Source organism: Trichoplax adhaerens, genomic scaffold (genome assembly GCF_000150275.1).
Source record: "Trichoplax adhaerens TRIADscaffold_8 genomic scaffold, whole genome shotgun sequence".
Taxonomy (NCBI): Eukaryota; Metazoa; Placozoa; class Uniplacotomia; order Trichoplacea; family Trichoplacidae; genus Trichoplax; species Trichoplax adhaerens.
In genome coordinates this window covers 1,378,296-1,397,771 of record NW_002060950.1, presented here as the reverse complement: position 1 = coordinate 1,397,771, position 19,476 = coordinate 1,378,296, and the positions used below count along the sequence as shown (strand labels likewise).

At 31.8% G+C, this 19,476-nt stretch overlaps 2 protein-coding genes across 2 annotated transcripts; both read left to right on the top strand.

Annotated features, from left to right (window-relative positions):
- Positions 1–1,032: 1,032 nt before the first annotated feature.
- TRIADDRAFT_58581 (uncharacterized protein) lies at positions 1,033–4,083 on the top strand (the record flags this gene model as incomplete). The annotated part of the gene is made up of 5 exons (XM_002114729.1): positions 1,033–1,107; positions 1,277–1,349; positions 2,765–2,867; positions 3,215–3,270; positions 4,052–4,083. The coding sequence occupies 5 exons, from the start codon at positions 1,033–1,035 to the stop codon at positions 4,081–4,083; spliced, it is 339 nt and encodes a 112-aa protein (XP_002114765.1).
- A 5,334-nt stretch (positions 4,084–9,417) lies between these two features.
- TRIADDRAFT_58580 (uncharacterized protein) lies at positions 9,418–14,435 on the top strand (the record flags this gene model as incomplete). Its single annotated transcript, XM_002114728.1, has 9 exons — positions 9,418–9,446; positions 11,038–11,131; positions 11,703–11,864; positions 12,070–12,140; positions 12,232–12,421; positions 12,663–12,764; positions 12,853–14,017; positions 14,124–14,229; positions 14,336–14,435. The coding sequence occupies 9 exons, from the start codon at positions 9,418–9,420 to the stop codon at positions 14,433–14,435; spliced, it is 2,019 nt and encodes a 672-aa protein (XP_002114764.1).
- Between the last annotated feature and the right edge of the window lie 5,041 nt (positions 14,436–19,476).

Genomic DNA, 19,476 nt, shown 5'->3' with positions numbered 1-19,476 from the left:
AAATAAATATTTATTTTATGTGAATTTGCTGTAAATTAATTACATGGAAATTAAATCAATCTAAGGAAAATGAATACTCTTAAATCGTCTATTGCATTTCACGACTGAATGGTTATATGGCTAGTTAATTAATAGAAACGATTTTTAAACCTTTTACTGAAATTACTGTAAAACTCTTTTTCTACTCATTTAATGTTTAATGTTTAAAGTTCTAAAAATAATTGCCCTGTTTCCTAGAGTGATATACTGCCAAGTTGAGATGGTAGTATGCGTTATAGTAACAAGATCAATATGTAACAATATTAGATCAGTAAGTTAATTTGGATTCATAAAATAAAATTGCCACAAATAATGACGATTAAAGTACTGTACAAAATACTTATCTTAGTAATACACTGTAATGGAGGGCTAGTACTTGTTATCAACGAATAATTTAATCGTTCGTACGGGGGATTAAATGCAGGTTTCACGGCATATTACTCTTTCAAATGTTGAAAGAATGCTATAAAATGCAAAGAAAACAATTCTGAAATCACAGCAGTTACTTAAATTCGTCAATGCTCATTGGCTATTTTACTGATAATTAATAATTTACGATAAGAGAACTTACCCGAAAGGCGGTACCCACTATCCAATACCGCAGCTACGGTACATTAATTTACTATTTCAGTTCAAATAGTTAATTCAAGTAAATGAATGATCTTAATCAAACTAACATTCTTTTATATTTCTGCCTTAAATTTGAAAAACTTTCCACCGCCATTTTCCTTTCTTAGCATCAAAGAGCTGTTTGAACGCATTCAATTTAATCATTTGCTATCCTATAATTTCTATTCTATTGGCATTTGTAGTTACAAGTTTGAATTTGTCTATACCAATTCTGCTACAGGTCAATGGATAAGATTTTATTAATGTTGCATTATATTCTATGAAACTAAATCGTAAACAACCAGACTCTGACAGTCTTGCTATGGAAACGATTTCTGATTCTATAATTACTTTAAAAAGGAATCTAGCCATCGCTTTGCTAATATGCCATTGAAAGTTCATACATTCAGTGACTCTGCAACGGAAGCTGCCCTGTATTTTCTTCGTCACGATCAAAGCGTAAGCATTCTTAAATTAATTAATTATTTAATACTCTACCGTAATTTTCGATTATCTATATTGATACGATTTAGTAAACAGTCCGATTGTTGCATTCACTTTATTCTAAGCAATGCTTCAAGAATAAAATAATTACGAAATGTATGATATAAAATCTTGACTTTTGTAGCCCTTAAAGCTGGAAAGAGTTGGTTTAATCAAAACATTGATCACCATCGTACATCAAATAAGTGTGAAAGAGGGTAGCCTTAAATTATTATTTCCATACTCTTCGGTATTTAATCTCGTATCAATATTTCTTACGCTACTCGTACCACGTAGTGAGCATGATTTTTACTAGATGTTATCGTTGCTTAAGTTATGCTATTCTGTTATTCTATCGCAACATGATCAATGCAACTAATTTCGAACTTTTTCTCGAAACTTTTCTAGTAAGTTGTTGAAACAGTATATGATATTGTTCTTGATACGCTGCCATAAAGGAGCAAAGCCTACTGAATCTTGTTAATTCGGTAATTATGATACCTTTGAAAGTACTATGATGTTGAATTGAGTTATACTGTACAACATTATTCTTGGCTAGTGGTTTACGAAAAACAGTAGTATGAATTTTATCATTAATAATTGAAAGTTGAATATCAAGAAAGTTAACTTCTTGTAACGGCTGCTTTTCGTTACTCTTTATAAACCGCAAAATAAAAATCCTCATAAAACTCCAGTAAAATACCTAATCGTTCAAAACTTTATATCAGTCATCGTTGACATAAATTCTAACGATGGTAGCTCAAAAATTACCGTTTATGCGGTTTAGTATAGGATATCTATGGTATTCCTATACTAAACCAATCGGCTAAGTGATCTACAATTGCAAATAGATCAGAATCATGTTATTTTAGATCGCATTCTTGAAAATGATAACAAAAATTCTAAATTATGAAGTCAAGCTTTAAACAAATTTACTGATAAGTTGGATGCTCTCAAGACAAAAATAGATGAATATAATGTTAAAGTTAATACCAGCTTGAATGATAATAATGAACAGCTACAGCAGTTATTAAAGGATAATGAACAACTTCTCATCAAGTTTATTAATACTGCGGATACAAATATCAAAAATATTGATGCTTTACAAAGAGATTATACTACGCTAGTGTAAAAGGTTGATTATCAGTTCCAACAATTAAATTAACGGAATATAGTAACTCAAGCTGCATAAAATACACCTACAGTTCCATTATTGCAACGTTTTCGTAAAAAAGTCAATACAGTTACGGATAGTCTAAAAAGTCTAACATCCCTGTAAACTCATCTTTACCCGATATCTTTCAATATTCTTAAAATTAGTTCAATAACATTACTGATAATGATGCTGCGATTAAAAAAGCGAAGCAGTATATTTTTTATTCAAAATCAAACTACCTATGGTAATTACTTTCACCAACAATTGCAAAAGATTATTAAAAAAGGTTTAGGAAAATTAAATTACAAATTCTATGTAGAAATGGGGCTAAATGTTTCATTGATATTTTAAAGCTTAAATTAGATAATAAAATTCTACCTAACGTTATGATAGCTTGTCTGTGCATTAAAGAAGATTTTTAATGTATTGATGGTTTGAAAATCCAAAGTAATGGTACTTGTACTGCCATTAATGTAGAGCGAAAGACATGCTTGAATGGCACAACGTTTACTGAAGCAATGCATCGAAAGACACCAAGTAATCGATGTAAAGGCGGAATAAGAGGCAGAAATATTGCGAGGTAAACTTATTGGTGCTATACGTTACAAGAAAAAGTCGAGTCCAAGACGTTCCAAGAAAAATCAGACACATGCATAGACTGTTTATTTATGTTGTTCAAGTTCAAGGCAGTTCAATGTGGCACGCTTTTCATGGGAATAATTATAATTCCGATTGCATGCAAGATAAATCAATATTTTTATCTCTTGGCTTACACACCCGTTTTATATTTCTTTTAGCAAATACACTCATAATTATAATTATCGATTAATAGGTATCTCTTGGTCTAATTTATGGCTTGAGTATCGGCGTACGGGCTCTTCTCATACTGATTGTGGTGATTGTGATTTATATCAAAATTTATCGCAGTGGATCGCGTATTCTCTACGATTCTGATCCCGGAATACTTGGATTCTTTAAATTAGGTATTTACAAATTGACTTTGGAAATTTTTAACCGTACTGTCTGTTATTAAATAATTTTTATAATTTTTATTAGACTATAGAGGCTCAAATGGAGCAAACGAGCGTAGATGAAGAAAGTGAGAGTTGCCCGTAGTGTAGGAAATGTCCTCCAGCTTATATTATTTTTCTACGAGTTAATACTGCAAACTCTTAATATACCGGTATGCAGGAATAATATTAGATATCACTAATTCTATTGAATATATCGTGGGAAAAGTTCCAATTACCAGTATATAACTATTGCTTTACATATTATAATCACGGCATAATTGTCCTGCGATAAAACAACTATTTGTATTTTTCTAAACATTTTCATGAATTTTACTTTCATATAGCTTATATAATTTAATTCCTTCCCATTTCATTTACATACTATAGTTATTTGGTTGACCTATCACACTATGTAAATCCCATCTACTGGCGATTTTAAATGAAACCTTCATTAGATATCTTTGACTGTCTATCCAATGCTACAATTTTGGCTAGCTTAGTTATAAAGCATACATAAATAACGCCAGCTGTTATCATGATGCGTTTAAATTAGATAATAGGTCAACATGATAGTTATTAGGTTGGAGAACTCCTCAACCAACATATTTAATTTATGAATTGTATCTGATATAAAGTTTATGAGTGAGTGCTAAATATAAATAAATGCGGCGATTGCTTCATAGAAATAATTTAATTGAATTATGAATAATTATCTAATGGTGATATAATGGATTTCTTTTTGATATTTTAGAAGAAGGCAAGAGCGAGATTGAACTTCAATGAAACAACTTAAAAAAGATCCGTTTCTTGCTTTCAAATAGGGGCAAAAATTCAAGTAAGGATTGCCATTGTCATTAGTTTCCAATTTTTGACCAGTTTTTACATTGAGTAGTATATTTTAAACAATTCGTAATAAGGATATACGTACAGTATATAGTATTCCATTGAAAATTGTAATGCAGCAAATTGACGAATTGATTGGTATTGGGCTTAAAATTGTAATTAGTTTTCAATTTTTGACCAGTTTTTATGTTGAGTAGTATATTTTAAATAATTCGTGACAAGGAAATACGTACATAGTATTCCATTGAAAATTGCAATGCAGCAAATTGACGAACTGATTGGTATTAGGTTTAATGAGTGAAGCTGTATTCTATATTGTCAAAATATTTATCGGTTGAATAATGCACTATAAATATAATAAAATCAAAAATTGATGGGAATCTTTGAATTGAATTAAAGTGTATTGACATCTGTAAAAGTAGTCGGTACGAGTGATAATACTCTGCTTGTCGATTATATTTACTCCATGTTTTCATCTGCTTTCATCCGAGCTTAGTGCAGACTAATATTAGTACAGACAGTGTCTCGAACTTTAGCGTCATTATTTTGACTGCTATTTCAAAAAGAAAGCATGGAAAAGTCCGCTAATGTAAAGCTAATCATTCTTCCATTGAAAGTATCAGAGGGGTACCCTTGTGCAGTTCAGCAACCAGTGCAGCGGTTTGTTTTCGTTGTCAATCAAGAGTTACAATAAGGTGTTGGTATTCAATCTGTAAGCGTCTAAATCGATATCAGACTAGTTGCAATTACTATCTGTCTATGCTATATTGGAAAGTAATACCGTGGACGAGCGTATAAATTCTTTCTTTTCCAGGCTCGTTGTATAAATTGAATTGATAAAGTGGTATCCACTGAACCTTACTATTATAAACTTTCGCTTCATGGAGTACAGTCAACGCTACCTGCTTTAGCCTGCTGTAACCGTCATAACAGTCATCTATCGAATCGAGCTTGTCGATTTGATATGCTGTATGAAGGGAAAGAAACATTGATCTATTAGCCAAAATGTAATGGCGTGTAGAATAAGTGAAACAGTGCAGCATGAACATGGCCATGATCAATTGCAAGCAGAAATTGATCGATAGGAATAAGTTGAAAATGAGCAGAGAGGAATTTTTGCATGAACACGAACATGACCACGATCAATTGCAAGCAGAAATTGATCGATAGGAATAAGTTGAAAATGAGCAGAGACGAATTTTTTGCATGAACATGAACATGGCCATGATCAATTGCAAGCAGAAATTGATCGATAGGAATAAGTATGAACATGAACATGGCCATGATCAGTTGCAAGCAGAAACTGATCGATAGGAATAAGTATGAACATGAAGATGGCTGTGATCAATTGCAAGCAGAAACTAATCGATAGGAATAAGTTGAAAATGAGCAGAGAGGAATATTTGCATGAACATGAACATGGCCACGATCGATTGCAAGCAGAAATTGATCGGTAGGAATAAGTTGAAAATGAGCAGTGAGGAATTTTTGCTTTCTATGTCCGAGAAGCGTCCAGTGGAGTACAGTGCACAGTACTCTTGTACTGTACAGCACAGTACAATTGCACACTGTACACTGTACAGTACTGTACTATGTCGTCAAGGGCGGCTTTGAATTGAAGTGTTCGACTAGGACAGTACTGGCCCAATCAGCACAGAGATCATGCATGACGTCATGATTGACGTGACGTAACGGATGACCTGTATCAATAATAAAAGACAGCATACAGTACAATAGAAGCGCTTGGATGATCAAAGCACCGCCTTGAGCTTTATCGCAATCAATAAACAATGTTATCTAGTTCCAGTATAATAATGACCGAGATGACTCAAACGCTGCATTCTTCACCGACATGGTTACCCAATCAAACTAGTCATACAAGCCACAAGCCACACCGTGAGATACATGGCCAAAGCAATTTATTCTTATTGTAATTGGATTTCGATTCAATTATTTATCGACATGATCAATATAAATTGTAGACTAAACATTTTCTTATTTTATTGTTCCAATTGCCAGTCAAAATGAAGATCAATTCGTTGTCCTCGACCCTTTCACTGGCTGTCTTTCTTGCAACATTTTACTGCATCATCGATGGAAAATTGCATTATAATAAGGAGATTGTAGGCGCACATTCCAAGCATGAAGAGTGGATTTCCATTTCAGACCAACATGCTCATCTTACTCAATCGGAAGATGGAATTACTCGCTTATATCGGCATACTATCCGTCATCAACGTTCATTACCAATCAGCCAAAGTAGCAGTAGTAGCAGCAGTAGTAGGAGTAATCAATCGTTACCACAACCTCAACCGCCTCATGTATTAACAAGGGTCGAATTGGTCAATAACACCGACAGACAAATGATATTGAGATATTTTGGCAAAAACAATTCGGTAAGGGCCATCATCATCATCATCATCTCCATCTGTAAACACTATCATGGACATACAATTAGCATCAAATAACGTATAACTTCTTCTTTCATTCACTTTCACTTTTTTTATTTGATGTCCTTTCCTTTTGTCATACTGCAATAACTCAGGGTAGCTAGCCAAAAGTTGAAAGTGCTTGAAAGGATATTTTTTTCGACCCTTTTCCAACCACTACTCACTGATCACTGACACGATACGAACGATCAATATCGAGTGTTGGCACGCTCACTCGTTGAGTGTGCCAATTTCTGATAGCGAAGCCCCCAATTGATAAGACTAATCATCATTAGCCAAAGAGAATTAGTTCAGAAAGTCCATGGAAAATGGCATAAAGATCCCTAAATGAGTCTCTTATTGCAGTACAGTGTATAATCCGGAAGAAAACCAACCTATTTCATCCACGATCACGGACTCATGGTGATGTGACAACATGGATAGGATAGCAGCGATCAAGCGACTTAACTGAATAGGCTGCCGATGATGATCCATTTCGTCGTGTGTATTTTATTCCCATCATTCCATTTTCAACAGCTTGCCGTATTGTAATCAAAAATGATCGTAGTATAGTTATTTCACAAGGGTAGAGTTGACCGCTACAAATGGCCGCTTTATTATCCTATTCATTTTTCAAGCTAGTAATGCAAATCGTGACTTGGAAGATATTTCGCATCTAGTCAAGCTTGAGTTCGTCCAATCGGTATTCGAAATTGACGATGGCTTCCGGATGCTCGCCTGACTTTAATCAGAAATAAGTCTACTATATAGTCGTAGTGTGAGCTATTTCCAATTTGTGTTACAATTGTATTCATCTGATTTCATTTCTAGCTGTTAAATCCATTCGCTACTATTGCTAAAATGATAAGCTCATGTACCTTATGAGTAGAATCCATCAACATCATTTCTGCATATCTTGACGGGTTACTTTCTTTAGATGGATAGCAACTGGAAATGGTTCTAGTTACCTTGCCATCTATAATTAATCATTTTTCAGTGAGGTATTCTGTTAACTAAAAATGATCCCTTCAAGACAAGTAGTAGTCAAATGGTACAATTCTGTCGAGTTTTCTTTACGCTTGTCATCCGCTAGACGAGTATCTATTACCCATTCTTGTCATCGACTTTTTAAATTGCAACATACGATGAACCAATTTCACGATCGTTGTCATTCAATCGTAACAGTGTCTTACCACTCATACTAGATGGCTACAACAATTTTCTCCTATCTCTACCTAAACTTTTACGTATGTGAATAATTTTTCAGTAAGAGATGGCAAATTTTATAGTTCAAAATGACAATCTATCCTAGGTGTGCTACATCGTGATAGGATTATTTTTTAGACTCAATATCTCTGAATTCGAAATTAGGTATCAAAAATAGCTTTTTCATCATGCTAGTAATCCTAACTAGAATACTGTAAGCGATCAGAATAGGATATGGATACAATGCGATCGAGTAATTCGCAAGATTGAACGGTAATTTGTAGTGGTAGATCAAATTTTTCCATATGGCAAGTCAATGTCATCAAGTCTCATGAAAATCAAGTTGACAAACTGATGATATAACTACAGACTATATGCTTGACCTTACTGTAGAATGATCGATCCTGAATTGAGCCGAATAGATCATATACAGAAATGCCTCCTTTGGAGAAGAAAATACGATTAATAATGCCGAATAAGATTTCAAAAATGATCATCGTAGATTCCTCTTTAGCTTTCAAGTATACACGTATACACGTTTACAGTATTTGATTCTGTTGATACTTTATCTTACTGGCAACATTATTATATTACCATTTCCTCAATATCAAATTAGTAATAATGTATTGTAAATGAAATTTCAATATTTGATCGTCGAATCCGTACGTCTATTTTAAATGGCTGCTTTATTGTAACTTCATTAATGTTGATTTGCTTTCTTTATGAATCCATTACACTGTCGCTTGCAGAACAAGCAAGCGAATTTCAAATCCATTATAGCTGATTTAGTTGTATCCTACATTCGACACTTATTGTATCGGCTCAAATGTATTTCCTTCTTGCTCATAATATCATCAGCTGCAATAAATAGACAGAAGGCGTTCTTACTTAGCCTTCACGATCTTTGTCATGTTAGGACTAGAAATCGACAGCTTTGTCCCGATCTATAAACGTTGCATATATCCATGCGTTAACGTTTGTGTTGAAAAGAAAGTTTTTAGTCCTTTAAACAAAAGTATTATGTAATGAAAACAATGAATTGCATGCGTAATTCGTAAAGTCGCCGAAAATCGACATGGATAATAAACTCCGACCTTTCTCTATGCATAGGCAGGATATGAATGACTATTTATGAATTATAGTCACCTCGCTATTTTACGTTATTATGATATCTGAGTAGTTAGCAACTTTAGATTGCTTTTACGTTGATAGAGTAACAATCAACTCATGCTTTCTTTTAATTTAACAGTAGTCTTAGTTCTGATATAGACTACTTTCTTTTATGCGATAAATTGACTTAATATAACTTTGATCTTCTTTTTTCAAGTTTATTATTATAATAACCATCAAACGCAAAGGCTATGCAATCACCGACACTACTGTCTATAGGTAAGCTTTTATCTTGCTTTGTATTTTAACTCCTGCAGTGTTTGATTTTCAATAAAGCAACATCACCTGATCATTTTGATGAAAGATTCGATTAAATCACTTTATGCAAGGAATAGATTGAAATTAGAATATCCAAAATACTAGTGCACTTGTCGGTATAGTATTATCTGGTCGAAAAGGATAATACTGCGACACTATAGTCCCTTGTTGCCTACTTGCTTGCATCAAAGATTTGTCTCATTTTCCAAGCATGGCAACATCAAGTTTTAGTAGACAAAGGTATTTCTGTAGTCTATTATTAGATAGCCATTGCTCAATAACATCGGCATAGTCTATACGATAAAATCTGTTAACAATCGATAGTCTTGCAATGAGTAGGATGAACGAGTCAATTCATCAATGGATAATAAATAATGCATTAATGTATAATGTATTTAATTATGTAAATGTACTTGTTTTGACGATGCTGATATAATTTACTCTCTTGTTCAATGTTGATAATAGTGAACGGTTAATGTGGTACTTTATACGATAGCCCTTAGATCTCTTGCTGTCGATATGTAAGACACCGGCCATTGAAGAGAGAGGGGGGGGGGGACTAAGATAGAAATATTTACAGAATATAGCCATATCGTATTCACAGAATTTAATACACTTTAAGGTTATTGCATTAATACTTTTTAATTTATAATCCTATAGTATATTTCAACCAATTCGCTATTGACCCCTGACTGAACCTAATTATGAGCTAGTTCTGATGCAACTAATTCTTTATCAAGAACTCTTAATTTAGAAGTCATTACGTAAAGATGGTAATTTAAAAGACACAGGTACACCATGTTACCAATTATCAAACTAAACAATGGAATTTGATATATATTTTACACCATAAAAGCATTTATGGCCTATATCAAATACAATTGGTACCAAAGTCCATAATCAGTTAAAATAATAATGCGGGCCATGAAGGATATAGATGGTAGCATATGCATATATGGCGTTTACTGCTTATTGTTGCCTGTCTGATAATTTAATATGTGATACTGCAGATTGATATGTCAAGAAAGGATGCTGAAATTCTTCAGTTTTAATGATTAAAAAAGAAGGAAGTACGCTACTTAACTATATGAAAAGTTTAGAATGGGTGCTTATGATGCAGTAGATTCATTTATATTCTGCTGGATTTTCAAGTATTGAGCTTAATTGCTACAGCATTCGTACTTCTTACTTCGTATGATCGAATTGAATTGTTTCTATGTTACAGCAGTAAAGGCCAGATGATTAATGACTTATCGATATAACCAGTCTTACGCCCATAGATGTTTCCGTTACGAATAGAGATGATAAACTAAATAGCCTAGAGAAAGATAAAAAAGATCACTACAGTAATAAATGTCTGCTTTCTACCATTCGAAAATAACATGGTGACATTCATGTTCAAATAACTTGTCAACATTAGCGCAACCTTTACAAATAATGACAAAGTCATTTGAAGTAGGTTCGATAATTTCAAAAAAGTGTAGAAACTGACATTGAAAATACTGTAACATTAGTTATATTCAGTATGAAAGTAGCTAGAAAGAAATGAAACTATAAATCTATTTCAAACCTTTCTAATTCTTGATTTCAATTACTTGTAAAACAACACATTTATAGATGGTAGCAATCTTTTAATCTGATAAAATGTTGTCATAGGTCTCTATAGAAAAGGGACGATCGTGTCTATCTTTTAAGGCTATACATCTATCGAACTACGGTAGCTTGAAATTATAAGCCTCTGTGTGGTAGATGTAAATCTTAAAAGTAGCACTGATGGTATTCTTGATTTTTTTAAAGCTTCTTAGATACTAATTGAATTACATATCTGTAGATCTGCTGATAATGGGGCATCCTTCCAGCGTTATGATCAATTCCGTAATACGATTATATCATCCATGGCTATTCATAGTCTATCACCTATGCAGGTAAACAAAATGGACACTCAAGCACAGTGCAATAGACGTTCGCTTTTAATGGAATTGATCACTAGAGTTTATGATCTTCTCGTAACCGTCGAAAATTGAATTATTCACATTTTGGACTTTGCTCGTAATGTTCTATTCTTGGCTCAACCTCCAGATATAGCTATGATCTAGATATGTAGCTACAGCTGGAAAATGATTAATTACAATACTATACTCTAAAGACGATAGGAAAGACGAAGTTCATTGCTATCACGTATACGAAGAAAATTAAAATGACTCACTATAGACGTTATTGATTTGCTGATAATCTTTCAATTGACTTACCATGTCAATCATATCTCATTTAGTTTTGCTTTCTTTACCATCGAACTGTTTACAAGTTAATACATTAAAAAAATCAATATTTATTCATTACTTTAATATGATTTGTTCGATAAAAAAAGTAACCGTTACTGATCTATTTAAATTTATTAAGATTGTATTATATTACATAGGTTTACTAAATCATGGTGTAATCTTATTCATTAGGGGATATTAATATTTGAACTTCCTTCGTCTATTTAAATTTTAGCTAATATTGATATCAAAGAGTGCCAAGCAAATCTATTACTCTTCAGATGCTGGAACCACTTTCAGTAATGCCGTCAAGCTTCCTTTTACGCCTTCTAAGATAGTGTACTGTAATGATAATTCATCCTCCAATTTACTTGGCTATGATGCCGTTACTACAACGGTAAATTCAAATTTTTACTCTAGTAGTTGTAATGACGTAAAATTTCTTCAGCGATATCTTATTTTTTAACTATTACCTTCAATTTAGCCCTGAATACGTTTAAATTGTTCATTGATGATATAATTACGACTTTCAGAGACAACTTGCTGTTGGTATATTCACAATTAAAAATCATCTGTATTAACAGTAAATTATTTCTTTATAGCTTTATCTATCGAAAGACAATGGTGCTACTTGGAACTTGTTAAGGAAATCTGTTTCTAGTTCTTTCTTTTGGTATAGTAGCTGCAAGTCGTGATTGCATGATGATTATGTGTACTTAAATTTACTAACAGCATAATATTTCATGACTTCAATTATTCTTTAGGGCTTTGCCAACGTTCGATTCTGATCTTACGACTATTTATTATGAAGTTCTACTTAAAGTTGGATCTAAGACTGTAGCTAGAGTTATAGCACATAGTATTTCAAAGGGAATAAAAAGAATATTTGATGCATCGATGGGATATACTGTAAAAGGCAGTTTGGTTGTCTCTAATAATTACATATTTAGCATGGTAAGATTAAATTAGTACTAATGAATTTGTAATACCAATTTTAGAATTATTAGTATTGCTATATTGATTAGGACCTTTCTATTGGCAAGGTTTTACAGACCTATAGCGTAAATATTAGTACTATTTATACAATAATAATCTTAAATGGACTAAATGTTGCTGCGATTATTCGTTAATTCTTAAATATCCTCAATATTGTATATATATTATCCATCTCTTGTATAACTGTTTAATTTTGTAGAAAGTGAAATCATTTGTTAATAGTACAGAAGAATTGCTGTTAGTGTCCTATAAGCGAAACAAATTCATACATGCCAAATTTCCAGTTCTCGACCTTCGCCGTGTAAGAATTTACTATTAATAGCTGGGCTATAAATGTTTATAATATTCTCATTGACTAATCCAATCCCTCTTGGTATTTGTACTTGTAGGGATTTTTACTTGTTTATACCGACGATAACGAGGTTGTTATTGCTGTCAATCATGCTTTAAATTTAACTAATGTATATGTTTCCGATGAAACTGGGGTATATTATGGATTGGCCATCGAGCGTATACGAACATCGCACGATTTTACCTGGTTATTCGGTAGCCCGTCAGTTCAATTTAGAAAAATTTCTAGTATGCCCGGAACTTACATAGCTGCGCAACTGAGTAACGGAAGATCTCCGAGGCCAGTAACTAAAATATCGTACGATAAAGGAGCCAAATGGCACCATGTTGTAGCTCCCAAAAAGGATCGTAATGGAAATTCTATTAACTGTATTGCCCCTTCATGTTCATTGCATCTACAATTTTACTCGCGTTACAGTTTCTACTCAAGTTCAACTTCACCTGGATTGGTTATTGGGTTTGGAAATTGGGGAAGTTATTTCGGTCAAAGGCTATCCTCCATGTTTATATCAGATGATGGTGGATATACATGGAAAGAAATGCCATTTAGAAACGCCTATTTTACTGCTTTAGATCATGGCTCAGTCATTGTTGCAGCAGGTTATGACGAGATTGCTTCAGGAACTTTTATTAGCTATAGCTGTGACGGTGGTAGTAGTTGGAAAAAGTTAACATTTTCTAACGAAAGAATTAGAATTACTGGACTCGTTGTGGAACCAGGATTTACATCATTATTCGCTACTGTTTATGGTACTAAAGTATCCAACGAATGGGTATTAGCTAGACTAAATTTTACTAGTGTATTGGCTCGAAGGTGTCAGGTCTCCGATTATCGAGTGTGGATTCCACGAAATCCGTATACTTATGCAAATTGTACTGTTGGTGTATTTATGGCTTACCATGTACGTAAGCCAGAATCTTGCTGCTATAACGGCCAAACTTTCGTTCGCCCAACAACTTCTACTCGATGCCCCTGTTCACGAGAAGATTTTGAATGTAATTATGGATTTATACCAACAGCTCACGATTGCTCAGTTGTTTCTGTTGATCAGAAGGAATGTGATGATGGCGCTAACTTTTATTATACTTCAAAATATCGTAAAATTCCTGGTAATCAATGCATAAGTGGTGTAGAAAACAAGCTATTGGAAAAGATCCGTTATCCGTGTAGCATAGCATTCACTCCTGCACCGAACTCCAACGGTATGCATGAAATAATTTTGAGTTAGTGCCTACATCTACGAATTCGGTATTTCTATGCATGTATTTAAAAGTATTTCCTTTGTTGATTATAAATTTGATATTCTAGGATCCAGTATGGCATTGGCTATTGTTTTACCCGTTGCCGTTATAGTTATAGTACTCATAGGGCTGGTATACTGTAAATATCGAAGAACTAACGAACCCTTTCTCAGGTACGTATATTATAGTCTTCTTATGATACTAAAGCATATGGACTCTTCTGTATAGCAAACTGTTTTATTTATGACATATTAAAATTAATTACCATGTCATATTTAGTGCAATTCGGCTACGCAGAACAGTTAGTAATCCCATTGAAGCACTGGTGGAAGACGATGCCTGCGAAGAATATAGTAGCAAGCCTTCTAGTGTAGTATAAACAACACCTCATACTTTGAAATAAGCATCTATATAGTCCTTTTATTGCCTATGATACTGAAAGTCTTACGTTATTATTAGAATGATACGACACCGGTAATATTGTATAACTCTCTTATATATCATGAATTGTAGTGCTATAAAAATTTTAAAAAGCACTTTAGTAGTTATCATAATTTATTAATTTATAATAAATCCCTGATAAGCACAAACTTTGAAGCTCCGATACATATACGATGATTTCAGTATTTTGTTGTTTGGCATGGATATAACTTCTAAATAGGTATAATGATTGCTCAGTAAGTTAGTGAAATAATGATTGCTTAGCAATACTTATTTCCGAACACATTCATTGGTGTGTAAGAGATGTTGACAGCATTTTAGAATAAATTAATCCTATTTAGGGCTGTCCGTTGAATTAATCAAGATATTTTAACAAATACCTTAGCATTAAGTGGGGTTGTGCAATTATTTACCGTATTTACTGTTTCTTGCTAAACTTAAAATTTTCGCGTTAGCTATGATGGTGATCTTATTTATTAAACATGATGGTTAATCCACGTAATTTCTCGATTTCTCACATCAATCTACGTAAATGACTTGTATTAATGCTCATACTTTCAGTGTCAAGTCCAATTCCAGTTTCGATTTTCGTTTAGGCAAAAAATGGACAAAGATTGTAGAATCGTTTACTTAATGTTAATTTAACTAAAAGTTATTGTTACTGTAATAAAATCATTATTACAAAATAAAGAATTTCTTGGTAAATGTAGCTACCTAAGTTTTATTCCAATATTTTACTTGATTTAAACCCAATCGCATTTTAAATCTTATCAGTAATAAGAATTATTAATCGTATTCTTATTAATATCTATTATAAGATTTTGACGTACCTTATGGATTCGTAGATGTAAATTAATTTTAATGCAGTATAAATAGTATAAACTATTAAGGCCTTTAAAGCTTAGTGGTTAATTTTTATTTGTAGTAGTAAATTGCTGAAAAATACCTATTCTATATTGTTGTGCCTAGGTATTCATATTCATAAACATCGAAAAATCTATCTGCTCGATGCGCTGAAAGGCCATGCTGATAAGTAAGTTCTCAGTCATACATTTCGTGCATTAATTAAGCCCATTTTGTGTTAGCTCGTAGTGATTTCCATAATTAGAAACATGTATATTAACAATAAAACACTAATAAATAGAATCATGATGATAAATTATCAATATCATTAAAGATCTAACTGAAATTTTAGGATTTCTTACTAAGTTTGATCTAATCTAGGTAAATGTTCGGCCATGTAACTAGAGAGATGTTTCATGATATAATTCTAAAATTTTTACACCCTAGGATACCTATCAGTATGGATGATGATGACATTATAAACATTTGAAATAAAAATCTATCAATGAAAAGTCTTATAATACCCTTCGTTTCAATAATAATTAGCGCGTTACATATCGAATAATATGTTCCGAAATATAATTTTCTTTTTTATCTGGTTGTCATTTATGTAAAATTTTTAAGGGTTACTTCGCTAATTGCTCACAACGACTCCTAAGTAAGTATCCTAAATAATTGAATATTTTCATTAACTAAAAGGAATTACCCTATTACAGTAATGGTACAATAAAAGCCTAAGACACACTTGGTTCTTATAAGGAATAAATGCGGAAATCTTCATTTACTGTCTTCTAAGATTTGACACAATGATCTCATAGTATCAAAACACAAGCTTCGAGTAACTTATTGAGTAATTACAGAAGATGAAATATGTTGAATATATTTCTTTAGAAGATTATTGTTAATTAATCAGTACGCGAAGAAGAATTTATTAAAATTTTAAGTTTCAATCGATAATGACGTTTATTGCCATTTAAAAATGTGTTGTCATCTTAGCATATAAGTCAATATGCTTAATTCAGATTTCGCTTCAGACATTTTAATTAGTAATAGGACTGACAATAGCATGAAAAATTAATATGACCTTAGTCAGCGTATCTAAATAATTTTATTTTCATTGCAATTATTAATAGGACTTACAATAATTTAAAATGTATTTGGACTTATTGATTCATCGTAAGTTAGAATGACGAAAATTTTATTTTATCGTGGTGTATATTAAGTTTGTCAACAATTTAAAAATTTGTTACGATCTTATAAAGCTATAAATCAGTGAATCTAAAACTTCTGTTTCATTGTTGACTTATTAATTATAAGAATATCTATAACTAACTAAGTTATTATTAACTTGTTTTAAAATATAATAGTTTGTACGGCTTTCTAATATAACTTTAAATAATAGGTAGCATATTTAAAAAGGTTATACGTAGAAAACATGATATTATTATTTTTTCTTAATTTCTATACAATGAAAACTATTCTTTCAGATATTAGACTAAAGAATTCAATAGATTAATTAAGATAAGTAATAGATGCTTAGATAGCAGATATGGATTGAAAAAGAAATATCTCGCTGGATTTATTATACTAAAATTTAATTAAAACATAAAATTGGTTGATTTTACTTGCTTAAGTTTCACACGCAGATATTTTAGTTGATCAGCTAGAACTCTTATTAAAGTTGCATGTTACACCATTATTTGAAAATATGCTACATTAAAGAAATTTTCATAAATAAATAAAATTTTATTGATAAATTCATATTTAAATATCGATAAGGTTACTCGCGAAATAGCTTTAAAGCTATTATTGTGAGAGATATAATAATTTCTCTTTCGCTAAATCGGCAGGTGATAGTCCGCTATTTTTATTATGAGTCATATAGTAATGATAAGTATTACGATTAATTGATCACTGTTATTGATTAGGTAATGAATTGACTATATCGAGCAAAAAGTAAGTCAAAAGATCATATAATTGAATGTAGAATAAAATATGGGCTTGCTATAGAATGCTCAAGATTTTGCTTATTGATATCAAATGTTCGTTTTTCATTCAGATGTAAAATATAGTTTTTTTTCTCAATTTAAGTAAAAGTATATGATGATTATTGATCTTGATTTTATCCATATACGATAGCATACAAGATGTTATTATAATTATTGAGCCCTTTTGTGAGATACTGACTTGGAAATCGTAAACTAAATAAATTTCTGTTCCAAAGATCAGCATTAATAAATTCCGAATATTATTCAGTCTTCGTTTTGTGATCATCTCTCAGATTGCTACTGCAGTATAGTGTTTTTCACCGCGACAGGACTGATTATATATTATCATTAAACTTAGTAGATTTATACTTTATTAATTTAGATAGAGTAGACATTGGCCCACGCCTGCAATTTAGATGGTAGGCGAAAGAAGCTGCCTGTCTCAGTTTCACTCCTTATAATGCATATAATTTACATAATTTCTCTTAAAATTAACTATTGCAATGAAATAATTATAATCTATAGCAGATTATATAGTATTATTACGAATATCTTTCAGAATTAACGATTCAGTCACTATTAGTTGATTATGAAATTATTACAGCGTTATGATCAGTTTTATTATTTCAACGGCTTCACTACTGCTATTGATTAGTCATTATTTACCTACACTTTATAACAAAGCATAATGTTAGTTTGTTAAAAGTAACTATATCAGTTGCCACTCTTATCTATGTATTTAATATATTTTCTTCAATTCCAACTGTCAAGGGCGTTACAAATATCAGCTTTTTGAAGTTAAAGCACACATTATTACGATACAGACTAGTTTAAAGTTCAACTTATCCACTATGCATTCCTATTACTGATTTAATTATTCACTGTTACAACCAGCTTTTTCGTATTATTTAGTTACGTAATTACATTTATAAGTGCAGCTTAATACTTCGAATCAAATCTTATAAAGTTCCCAATTTTAAAAAGGCTTTAAAAGAGTTAATAAATAGCAAAACTTGTAATATCGTTATGTTAATCAAGAAAAATGACCAGAAGAAACAAATACATGAAGCCTATACCGCTTTCATTGCATACTTTGCATTAATAAAAATGTAACAGTACCGGCAGTGAATTCGTTAGCCGCCTTATTCATAAATCAATTTAAATATTTAATATTACATTCTACTATATTACGAATTTTAGTGGTTGTTAGTGCCAAGCGAGAGTGGATTATGCAAATCTTTGATAGTATTCTTAATTAGAGCTCTTCAAGTAGCTTATCTGTCTTGAATATTTAAGTAGCAATATTTGTTTTACCACTTATCGAAATACACTTGCTGTTTGTATGACAACTATTGGCTGTTTGCAAATAAATCAGATTTCAAATGTGATTTTGCTCAAGCAAGATTAGTGAAGCCCGTACTTCAATACTTAATAAGATAATATAACGAGTCTAAAACACTCAGATTGCTTAGAGTTATAAATTAAAATCAAGCTACCTATAAAAATAGATAAGTAGATGGCTATGCCTAGTCTGCTGCAATCCGATTCCACTACTAAGATATCAGAAAGTATTTATATTATAACTAAATTTAAAGAACTTACTGAGCCGTAATAAACTGGTTTAACTTATAAACCATGGTAAAATACAATTTCAGGAGCTGTAACAGAATCACGACAAAAATATTAAGTTACTACTACCGAATCTCATGATCCTTGCAATGATTTACTAACAATAAAAGTATACTGCGGAATCTATCTGCATATCTATCTAATGCAAGAGCAGTGTATTATTCACGAGTATTCTTTATTTAAATATATAGAATAAATGAAGCTAAAAACATCCTTAACTAGAGAATAAAAGTTTATTGATATAGTTAACGTATATTCTATGAGCGCAAATACAAGTTGCGGGTTGCAAGATTAAGATTCATATGATGAATTAAAAATATAAATCAATTTTCCCCTAAAAGTAATAGATAGGTACGTATTCGAAAAATGTAATTTTTTACTGAATACCAGTAATAACTGCATTATTCTGTCTATTAAAAGCTTTAAATCATATCTAATGGAAAGTCGAAAATAAAATAGGAAATATAAAGAAATTGTAAAACTACCATGGTAATGCTAAAATTATATTTTAATTTTATC